Consider the following 12120-nt stretch of genomic DNA (forward strand, 5'->3'; position numbering starts at 1 on the left):
TTAAGATTTGGATAGGTGGGAAAGAGAAAGGGTAGTGGTTTCAGGAAGGGAAATCATGTGAGCGAAGGAGGAGAGGCAGGAAGCAGCATGATACAGTCAAACGCTGATGAGAAAGCATGGTGGGGTTGGAGGGTTAGGAATGGGGAGTGATAGTAAATAAAATGTGAGATATAATCAGATTATGAAACATCTGAATACCTATCTGAAAAGTTTGCATTTTCTCCAAAGGGCACTCGGAGAAACTGAAGGTTTTTGAATCCTGTGAGTTGAACATGTTGATTTAGGAACATCCATATGTATATATATATAAATTGAATTGGCAAACAGGACAACTGGATGCAAGGAGACGGATTGGGATATTAATTGTAATCTAATTAGTGAAGGTCAAGAGCACAGACTAGGGTGATAGCAATAGATGTAGCAGTGAAATGCAGACTAATTGCTTCAAAGGTAGAAGCAATATGAGAACTAAAGACTAAAAAGTCAAAGGTTACCAGTATATTATATTTTATAACCCCAGTTCCTTGCCAAGATCATTGTCTGTTAGGGAAATGGACAAAAACTGGGTGTTTCTGTATAAGATCTCACATGAAACTTTTTCCTCCCCCCAAAATCAGAATGCTTCCTTTTTTCTGATAGCAAGGACTGTATCATTGAACACATTTCCTTTTTGCCCTGCTGCCAGGAGGCCTTGTGCCAATGTCATGTTGAAATCACAACAATTGCAATTGTCCCAATGGTTAGTACATTTCTTCCTCCTACTTTCTCTGGCCCTGATTCTCCATCTCTATTTATTTATTTATTTTTAAATTGAGGTATAGTTGGTGTACAGTATAATATGTTACAGGTGTGCAACACAGGTGATTCACAATTTTTAAAGGCTATACTCCATTTATAGTTATTGTAAAATATTGGCTATATGCCCTGTTTTGTACAATATACCCTTGTAGTTTATTTATTTTATACATAATAGTTTGTACCTCTTAATCCCCTACCCCTTTCTTGCCCCTCTCTCCTTCCCTCTCCCCAGTGGTAACCACTAGTTTGTTCTCTGTATCTCTGAGTCTGTTTCTTTTTTGTTATATTCACTAGCTTGTTGTATTTTTAGATTTCACATATAAGTGATATCATACAGTGTTGGTCTTTCTCTGTCTGACTTACTTCACTTAGCGTAATACCCTCCAAGCCCATCCATGTTGTTGCAAGTGGCAAAATTTCATTCTTTTTTTTATCTCTGTCTCAATTTATAATTCATTAATCTTATTATTTTCATTCTGTTTGATGCCAGATGTCATAAGACCTCTTTTGAAAGAGATTGTGGGAAGGGGGATAATGTATTCACCCTTAACCATATTTTATTCATTTCTGGGATGGGACCCTTTGCTTCAATCACAGTTTACTCAGAACCTGAAGAAAGCTAAAAAGCCTCTGACATCCCAAACCAAAGCACCAAGGCTTAATTTCAAAGAATCTCAACAGATTCAGTTAATCTGGTTGCCCAATTCAAAGCAGATATAAGCAGTAAATGAAAGGGTAGTGGAATACCTATTAAAGACTGGTAAGTTGATAACAAAAGAATGGACTCCTCATAATCTGAGTAATGGCAGAGTTCTGCAAGATGCAGGTGAAAGTTCCTAATTATTATAAAGTATGTGAATTCACTTAACACAGCTAGTTATCAATGAAGAACTGTTTCATGTTAAAATAAAGAACACCAAAAGCTCACATTTATTGAGCTTTTACTATGTTCTAGGCTCTGTGCTGTTCCTTTACATGCATCACCTCAATCTTCACAATAATCCTGCATTTCTTTCTGTGATTTCCCCCTTTTACAGGTGAGTAAATTCAGTTTAAAGAGATGAAATATATACACAAAGGCACACAGCTAGTTATATGTGACAGAGTTGTGATTTGAACCTAGCTCTGCCAGATACCAAAACCCATGTTCTTTGTTCTTCTTTGGGGCTCTCTTCATTTTTACCTTTTTAATAAGAGCAGTAGTAGCAGTAGTAATACTAGTAGTAATTATGTGCAATATCCTCTCTTTAAGAAATCAAAAATTATTATGTACTATATTTGAGAAAATTTTGAGCACAGAAAGGTTGAAGTAATTTTTAATTAGCATAAAGTTCATCTGAAAACTCATTTCCTCATAACATTTTATTTCTTGAAAATTCCCAATAACTGATGGGAGGAGGATTTTTTAAGGTGTTATTTATTATCTGTAGTCAGTTTAACATTTTTGTGCCATTGTTTTAAATGAGTCACTTGGTTTTTTAAATTTTGTTTTGGAAACACCTCTGCATCCTCATTTTGATACCACAAGGAATAGCTATTCTTGTAAACTGCTTCTTGAGTTTCAAGAGAAAAAGTAACATCTTTATAAGGCATTAGCCAACTGATAGGAGTTGTCACAGTCCTTTGCTTTGCTGGGCACTATATGCTCTGATTTGTTTTTCTTCTTCTTGCTTTGAATGAGGTTGCAAACATCAATTCCTAGAGAAGTGGTCTGAGAAGATTATGACCAAGGCACATATGGGGACCTAACAGTCCGACAGGGGAATCACAGTTAATGACGGGACACTTGTACTGCAAACCCCGAGCAGCTGAAAATAACTCAGGGCAGTTCTTAGATGGCAAATGGAAACCTCCTGTGAAAGATGAAGAGCTCTCTGGGAATGATGGATTGTAACTGTAAGGGAGTCTGCAAAAGAAGAATTACACAGGAACCCAGTAAGGAGCTGAACACTTGTTGCCTTAGTTACGCCCTCAGTTATACCTTATGTGTCTTCTTCAGCTCAACAGTCTGAAGAGCAATATCTTGAAACTCCCTTTTCTGTTTATTCTCAGATCATAATCACATTTTGTGAGACTGGCTTTCATTCAAAGCATGAAACCTCAGGGACTGGTAACCCAGGCCCCATGCAACTCAGATGACTAAGAAAAAGGGGCAGTTCACAGTTATGGATTTGGCAAATGGGAACTACCAGTTAATAATTTTGAGTCATAACCATTTAATTTTCCAAAAACTGAAAATAAATATGCTATTGAAATAAGATTAATTAAGAGGAACAAGAGGGTAGGTGGAGGGAAACCTATGGTTATGAAGTCAAGCTAAAATTATTGTTCCTTAAGTCTAAGGAGCTTGTGTAGATGGAATAGTGTGAAAGTCCATTAAGTCATGCAGGATTTGGTTGTAGCAATATTATTTTGGTTCTAACTGATTCCGGAATATGAGATTGGGAACTATTTCTTAAAGATCGAAAAATGTCATTTAGCACAACCATCTTGCCTGCGTGGAAAACCTACTGCATATTCTTCCTCAGGAGGTGATACAAACTGAAAATGCTAATAGGTTCAAAAAAGTTTAAGGTAAATGGATTGATGTTAAATCCATAATTCGATATTAAAACAAAGCAAGACACTTTGGGGATATCGAAACCTTAAGAGGTCAGCCTCCAGGAGGATAACCATTCTCAAACAAATGTCCTCTTGCACCACTTGTCTTGTTTCATCACATCCATCACTTTATCATTCCTGACTTTACTGGGAACGTCTTACAGCTTAATCTCACCCACGTTTCTTTCACCAGTGTTACCACTAGCAGGTGAGAACAGTGGAAGCAGATGATGGCTGCTTCTAGAAGAGGGAAAGCGAGAAAACAGCCACGACAGGCCTTTCCACATTTTGCCTTTTCTTTTCCTTTTCTTTACTTGTTCGTCTTCTTTTCTGCAGATCAGCTTTAAGGAAAGCTAAACAAAAGTTTTAAAAATGGTGTACCACCTGTGGGAAACCAGGAAAGCAAAACAAGTTTGAAGTCATGCTAATGCAAATCCCAATCCCAGCTAACTGTGGGTTTAAGGAAAAGTTCACTCGGAGTCCATCCTCCCTGAGAAGGCTCCAAACTAAGAATCTTCCCGTAATAGAAAGCTTATTATCTTCCCTGGTTACTTAACTCCTTTTAAGGAAGCTTTATTTTAAAGGTCATTTCAAAGTTCTATTTTCATATTTCCTCTAGCCTCGTTCATAAATTTTAAGAATATAATATTTTAAAACATATGAGAACTCTGTTTGCTAAAACTACTGCTTCCTTGGCACAGGCTAGAGGGAAATATTTAACAATAATTATGCCTGAGGCATTATGCCTCCACCCTCACCCTGTGTTTGAAACATGATGTTCTAATAATAGAACTCTAGAGTTTATTTTAACACAGGCAAAGGGAAACAAAGGCAAAATGCATATACCAAATCAGGAAGCCGTTGGCATGTGAGCATTCCCTCATGAGTATAAAGAAAAAAAGAAAGACGAAGAAGCAGCAGCAGCATTTTCATGCCACGATCTAATATTATTTATAAATGAACTACATCTATTTTTGATGGGAAATGACTGAAAATAGCCAGTTCCACTATTTGGAAAGTACTTATAGCCATTTACAAATATAAATTAGCAAGACAATTTTTTTTTCAGTTTTAATTTCTTTTTTTTTAACATCTTTATTGAGTATAATTGCTTTACAATGGTGTGCAGTTTCTGCTTTATAGCAAAGTGAATCAGCTGTACATATACATATATCCCCATATCTCCTCCCTCAGCAAGACAATTTTTTAGGCATTTGTACATCATGGCTTCCTGGTGTTACAGTGGTTAAGAGTCCATCTGCCAATGCAGGGAACACAGGTTTGAGCCCTGGTCCGGGAAGATCCCACATGCCACGGAGCAACTAAGCCCGTGCACCATTAACTACTGAACCTGTGAGCCTAGAGCCCGTGCTCTGCAACGAGAGAAGCCACCACAATGAGAGGCCTGAGCACTGCATTGAAGAGTAGCCCCTGCTCACTGCAGCTAGAGAAAGCCTGTGCAACAATGAAGACTAAACACAGCCAAAAATAAATTAAAAAAAAAGAATTTGTACATCAGTTTTAAACTTGTAACAGAAATCACTTATAAACTAAATCAGCAGTAAGTTCTATATTCTAAAAAATTATGAGTCAAAATATATACTGATATTTGGTAGTTACACAGGGAGCATGTAAACTGTATTGGAAAGTATGTCCAGGGGCCAGTGACCTTCTCAAACTAGTATCACACATTCCAGTTAAATGTCTACATTTCCAAAAACACGTCAGCACTGTTGAGCCTAGGGCTGGTAGACAGTGCCCTAGAGTATTTCTCTCTTTTCCTTTTGGGAAGTAACCGTATGGGCTGCTTCTGTATTACCATTCACCCACTTGCTCCTTTCCCAGCGTGGTCTTTAGAATCTCATGAGTAAAAACCAAGAGAATCTACTGAGAAGGGATTAAATAATAAGATAGTTCAGTTAGGTCAAGAATAGTAATTGGCATTTTAGAAAAGCATTAATTCAATTGGGCAGTACCCATAAAAATGTTAGTGCTCTCTAATTAAAAGGTGCAAATGAAAAAAACCCGGTATTTTAACTCTCATGGGAAAAGTGAAAAAGAGTGAAATCCAGTGAGGGAAAGGCACTTTCGTACTCTGCTGTTGGAAGTGTTCATTTTTATAAATATTTTGGATGACAGTTGAGCAACATATATATCAAAAAACCTCTAAAAGGCTAGGTCCCTTAAAATCTTCTAGAATTTAGCCTAAGAAAATAGTAATTGAACATGTGCACAGATACATATGTGTAAAGATGCTCCTTGCAGCAGTGTTTATAAAAGCAGCAAATTGGAAAGAATTTACATGTTCATCAGTGGAGGAACTGTTTAACTAAATGGTATTGCAACTGCTAAACATGATGGTGCAGAGCTTCTTTTCAAGCTAGAAAAATGGCTGTGATGGGTGTTTTTAGAACAGTACGTATAGTATGGTATCATTTTAGTGAATGTGCATGTGTGTTTGTGTGTGCGTGAGACAGAGATCCAAAATATTAAGAAGCTCGGCTTATCTCTGGGAGATGGGATTACATATGACTTTTATTCATTCCTTTATACTTCCCTGTATCTTCAGAATATTTTTTGTATTGAGTATATATTTTATCATCAGAAAAAAAAAAAGGTATATTTTTCTAAGAGAAAAGCAAACCAAGCTCCTGCTAAATGCAAAGGCTCAGCAGAGAACTCAGGGTGAACAAGACCCGGCCACTGGCCTTCAGAAGCTGAAAGTGTGTTTAACAGAGTGGGGAAGGAGACAGTGTGATTTGTACAAATATTATTCTGGATCACTCCTAAGTTTACCCTGATTGTCACAGAGTCACCAACAGGGATGTTCTTGGACTCTCTAACAGACTTGGAATCCTCACTTCTAGATACACCTCCTCCTTGAACGAGCAGCTTTTCCACTGCACTTCTTTCCCGCCAACACATTCTTGAATGCCCCATCCAAAACACTCTCGTGCATATCCCCCAACATGCGATTGACTGAGCTGACTTCCTGTGTGGCTCCCTTGTGCATCCATGTACTTCTCCTTATCCCTGGTACTAACGTGTTACTTCCTTTTCTCCCACCCCTGCTTCTCATAATACTAATCTTTCTAACTTCAGCATTCAGCCTTCCATGCCTGCAGTTCTTGGCATTTTTCTTTGTACTTTGCATTTTCTCACTATCAAGTGTTCTTACAGGCCGAGGAGGTGATCTGAATAAAAGGAATAAAAATTGATGTAGTCTCTGCTATCCCTTGCAGTAATTTTGCACACTTTATAAAGAAGAAAATGTTCCACTATCTCTTAACGCCTTGAACCTGCCTGGACTCTGCTACAGTTAGGGAAAACACCAGAATATATCTCATTTATACCTGCATGGCATATAAATAAATTTTCATTATGTTCTGTATTTCATGGGATCTAAATATTTACATAAAGGCTCTTGCTTCTAAACGTTTGTTTCCCTAAAACTTGCGGTATACAGGGATTCAAGGTTTACTGAGAAACAGAAAATCCTATATTTTCACTTTAGTTTTTCGCTATAATTAAAGTTTTTTTCTTTTCCTGTTGTGTTCTTCCTGGAATTAACTACTTTGTTTTGCTAGTCTTACCGCAGAGAGCCACATGTGTTTTCCACATTCACATATCAGTTGCCCTTTAATTATGTGAGTGTTTTGATACTGTTTGTTTTTCATAGTGTAATTCCTCAACTATCATTGTTAGACATTAACACTTTTTGTGTCCTGCTTTCCGTAGAGGTTGAGACCATTAATCCAAATAAGCCTGGAACACTCTCTAATCTCATAGTAAATGACAGCCCTAACAGGGGCAGGAATAAACTGTTTAGAAATTCTCTAGAATTTTTTAATCTGATACAATCAGATAATATCACTTGCTGTCCAAGGCAAGTTTCCAACATCCTTACGCACAAATGAGAGTTTGAGCAGAGATCCCAAACTGATTTCTTTGTATCCAGATCTTGGACAAGTCATTTAAAATTTGCATCTTAAACTCTAGGAGTAGATGCCTCTATTGTGAAATGGGACTTCCAATCTTGATTTTGCAGGGTTTATTTGAGGACACATTTTGTTTATTTGAGGACACTTGAGAAGTGTGAGTTTGGACACATGTTGAGCAGCAAGTTCTTTCCTGGACTCACCAAGTGCTGACGCCAGGGATTCCAGGAGGGTGCTTAGTGAGATGGGCTGCTCATCTCTAACTGACCTAAATGCCATGGAGCAGTTACACCCAGGCAGCTGTTTCCGCAGATCCTTTCCTTCCCTAGCCCTTCTTTCTCCACGTGGAAGACAAGCCTCACCATTATGTAATCATCATGTGACCCTTCATGTACCCAAAGCTCCTGTTCAAGGAAAATCCAGATAACTTATGAGAAGTTTTCCTACCAAGTAATTTCAGTCATCCCTTGGTATTCACAGGGCGGTTACCAAAATCTTTGGATGCTCAAGTCCCTTATAAAAGATGGTGTAGTAGTTGCATATAATGTATACACATCCTCCCATGTCCTTTGATCATCTCTAGATTACTTATACTACCTAGTACAATGTAAAGGTTAGGTAAATTGTTGTGAATACAATGTAAATGTCATGTGAATAGTTGTTGGCACATGGCAAATTCAAGCTTTGCTTTTTGGAACTTTCTGTAATTTTTTTTTTTCAGTCTGACGTTGGTTGAATCCACAAAGCCTGGCAGCGTAATTTTGCTGCTTGCATTTTTATCGTGATTTGGTTAAAAGAGCCCTTTGGGCTGTTTTGTTGAAGGAGATGCCCTACAAATAGAAGGAGGAAGGAAGCCAGCTGAGAGCAGGGAGACCTGGGAAACATCAGTTGGGTACATTACACCGAACCTTTCTTATTCCTTCTCTCCTACACTACCCTGCCAGGAGCTTATTTCTTAGACCTCCCCTGGCTCAGACCAAGCATGCCTCTCTTCCCAAGTGTGAAATGTCAAAGCCAACAGTTAAAGACAGAGGTGGTCAGGTCACTCTTCTGCAATGGTTGGCAGCATTGTTTTTGTTTATTTTGATATAATGATAAATGAACATGGATAGTCTTTTTAACCACTGCAGTCTTTAAGTACACCTTTGGGTCAGATTGCTGCAAATGAGTAAATGGACGCTAAATTGGTGGAATCTAGCGTCCTCGGAACCAGAGAGGGCAATGGCTATGAACAAATAAAACATATTATAGACTCTAAACTGTAATTAGAAATTTACTTCGTATCTTTTCCAGGAAGAAAGAAGTATTAACAGCTAGAGACTCTGCTTATTTCCTTGGCATTAAAGACATTTGCCTAAGACCCTCAGGGTAACAATAAGTTACTCTGATGAGTATAAGAGTTAATAAGTTTCCTAGTGGGGAAGTCAGTAACCATACGTAAGCTCCAATCTCTAAAATGATTTGACCTGATAAATTTTAAACCATCTCTTAAAGTGTTTTTAAACTTAAGCTGCTGAACAGGAAAGATTGGGTTTCAGGGGTTTTTTGTATTTCATCTTGGTGCCATTTGACTTGGTAGAAAAGACTAAAGATGCAATTTTGAGTAGATTTTGAGAGGTCAGGACTAGAATAATCCATCTCTGAATAATCAGTCATTTTGAAGAAGATTATCAATATTTATCCTAGGAAACTATTACAACTTTACTTCAAAACTTTAGAAGAGGATTTTTTAAAAAAATTTTTTGTCATTTCAATACCTGTTGGATGAGTTAGGCCTATACTGGAACTTATAACTGAAAAATCCAGCCTTTTTTTCTTTTCCAAGCAGTACTGTTTTGTTCATAGTTGAGTCTTTTCTATTTGGGCTAGTTCCCTTGTTTGTTAGATATTCTTTCTAGCCCAGCATTTTGTTTCTCCCTTCTCTTCCCAGTCACCTAGTGGAATGTTTTATGCCAAGAGATGGGAAGCGTGGATTTCACAGCCATATGAATTTGGCACTCTTTCCCCCGGCACTGCATTCTAATACCATATGAGAGTCTGACCTAGTTATTTCATACAGACAGCCTTGCCAAGCCAGTGGCGTTTTCCTCCAACAAAGGGCCATGGTCTTCTATCACACAGGAGAGATGTGCATACAGACCTGATTATCTGGGAGCTTGCTGCCAAACCGTGTGGCTGACCAAGGGCTGTGTGGGGAGGAATGCCTGGATCCACGTGCAGATGTGGTTCTTATTCCAGGCCTCATTCTTCAGAACGTGACTTCAGTGAGCTGTCAGACGCCACCAGAGAAAGGCAGCAGGACGTGGGCTCCAGAGAGCAAGCTGCTTTGGACACGTTTCAGATGTCTGTAACAATGACCAGGTTTTCGTGACTATATTCCACCTTACTCCACTTCCCCTCGGCCTCATAGTTTTTTCCTCTACACACGGTTTTCCTCTAGCAACTGCCCAGGTTGTCACCAATAGTAACATCTTCACTGAAAGGAAGAGAAATTGAAGAAAGGAGGGGCCTCAAGAACTCCATGGCTGAAGTGAAAACGACAGGCCTTAGCATTTTTGTATGACTTTTTGTAAAATGTATTTTTAAATTAATTAATTAAATATTTTAATTGAAATATAGTTGATTTACAGTGTTGTGTTATCTTCAAATGTACAGCACAGTGATTCAGTGATATATATATATATATATATATATATATATGTTCTTTTTCAGATTCTTTTCCTTTATAGGTTGTTATAAAATACTGAGTAGAGTTCCCTGTGCTATACCGTAGGTCCTTGTTGATTATCTATTTTATATATAGTAGTGTGTATATGTTACTCCCAAAGTCCTAATTTATCCCCCCCACCCTTTCCCCTTTGGTAACCATAAGCCTGTTTTCTGTGTCTTGTATAGCTTTAAATACTCTTAACGTTTACTGGTTTTAAAGAGCTGAAATTGGAACTAAAAGAATTGGGTGGTATCCTCAGCCTGGGACACTGATGTGTCTTTTTCTGGCCCCTCAGCGTCCCGGCTGGGAAAGGTCTCAGGCCAAGTCACACTGTTTAGCTGCTCTGTGGTAGAAAAGAGGAAAGGAGGGACAAGTATCAGTTTGTATATGTTTAGCAAAAATATACATCTTCTCAAAAGTGTGAAGAAAACGGGAAACTGGTGGCGGTAAAATAAGGTGATTTGTGTAGTACTAACTGATGCTGAATGAAGAGAAGAATTAATCACATTTAATGATTAAGGGGTTCCACCAAATGACTGCAAAATGCAACCTCCCCATGACTTTTAATGGAAAAAAAATGAAAAATTGAAAAGTATTACTTGTCAGTTAAAAAAATATTCCGATTCTTAAACAACATTCACATAAGCAGTATGACCAGCTGTTGGAGAAACACAAACTCAAGCCTTTCCTTAGAGCAAATTAAAACAATTCTATCAAAATCCATAAGGTAATAGAGATTGTTTTAAACTCTATTAGGTCTGTGTTCTGCCGTTATGACTTTGTTTTTATGCCATAAGGATTTTTTTTTTTGCGGTATGCGGGCCTCTCACTGTTGTGGCCTCTCCCGTTGTGGAGCACAGGCTCCAGACGCGCAGGCTCAGCGGCCATGGCTCACAGGCCCAGCTGCTCCGCGGCACGCGGGATCCTCCCGGACCGGGGCACAAACCTGCATCCCCTGCATCGGCAGGCGGACTCTCAACCACTGCGCCACCAGGGAAGCCCACGCCATAAGGCTTTTAAGCTCTAAATTAAAGGCTCATTTATTTGTTCTTGTTGCTGGGATTTTTGTTTGTTTGCTTGTTTTTTGCTAGGAGTGAGGGGGTATCTTGTGTGGATTTGGGGACAAATACCAATGACCAGTGTATCTTTTGTGTGTATCAAAGCATTTTCTGGCATTTGTTTAAGGTTATAAAATGATACTTTCTATAAAGTGATGAGGTTCAGAGAGAAGTCATGAAAATTGATGGAAAGGTTAGAAAAGATGGTAAAGGTAGGATGAGATTTTCATAAACAGTGCTTTGTCTTAGATTTTTTTCTCTTGTTAAATGAACTTTGGTCCTTCCGATAGGCGTCTCTGGTTGCTGTGTTCATTTCCAAACTTGATACTCCTTTTGCTCATCCAGGTGGGAATAATTCTGGGATAACTGTGTTACATTCATAATGCTGATGTTTTCCCATACATTTGTAGAATAATGCTAACTTGCTCAATTCAAGGACGTCTTTCACCAAGAACAGACTATGCTTGCAAAGATCATGTGACCATGCCCTCTTGGTCAAGTAACTAGTTATGGATTTATTTCTCTTTCTCTGTAAACATACTGATGTATCTATTAAAGCTAGAAAATAAACACTTATAAATTGGCACTTTTCAAAAAACTATATTAAAATTTATTTTTCTATCCACACAGGAAGAATTTAATGGAAAACTTGACTCCCTCTTTTTTAATGATGGTCAGCGAAGAATTGACTTTGTTCTAGTGTATGAAGATGAAAGTAGAAAAGAGACCAATAAAAAGGGTTCAAATGAAAAACAAAGGGTAAGTTTTTTATCCCATTTTCTTTTTATTCCTTATAATATTGTGAAATGAAAAAATAAAGTGCTATTTTTATGTAAGAAGTAAAGTGAAACTGGTGTTTGAAATATCATACAACAAACATACCTTCATATTTTCTCTGTTCATCATTCCCTCAAGGCATGGTAACAGAAAAAAATTTTTTTTTAACTTTTTAAAATTTGGAACAGAAAGTTCCTCAGGCTCTTAAGCTGAAGGTGGACTTTCTTCAGAGGAATGG

General features: G+C 38.0%; 1 protein-coding gene across 7 annotated transcripts in view; it reads left to right on the top strand.

Annotated features, from left to right (window-relative positions):
• Positions 1-12120, top strand: part of ANO6 (anoctamin 6) — a 214594-nt gene that overhangs the window by 103727 nt on the left and 98747 nt on the right. For all 7 annotated transcript variants that reach the window (XM_089920570.1, XM_089920569.1, XM_022572395.3 and 4 more), the window contains one exon: positions 11736-11864. In XM_089920570.1, the coding sequence (XP_089776696.1) occupies positions 11736-11864 (129 nt within the window). The remainder of the gene's footprint in view (positions 1-11735; positions 11865-12120) is intronic.

Source organism: Delphinapterus leucas, chromosome 11 (assembly GCF_059928025.1).
Source record: "Delphinapterus leucas isolate spDelLeu-1000000601 "Yukka" chromosome 11, BTC_Dleu_Yukka2, whole genome shotgun sequence".
Lineage (NCBI taxonomy): Eukaryota > Metazoa > Chordata > Mammalia > Artiodactyla > Monodontidae > Delphinapterus > Delphinapterus leucas.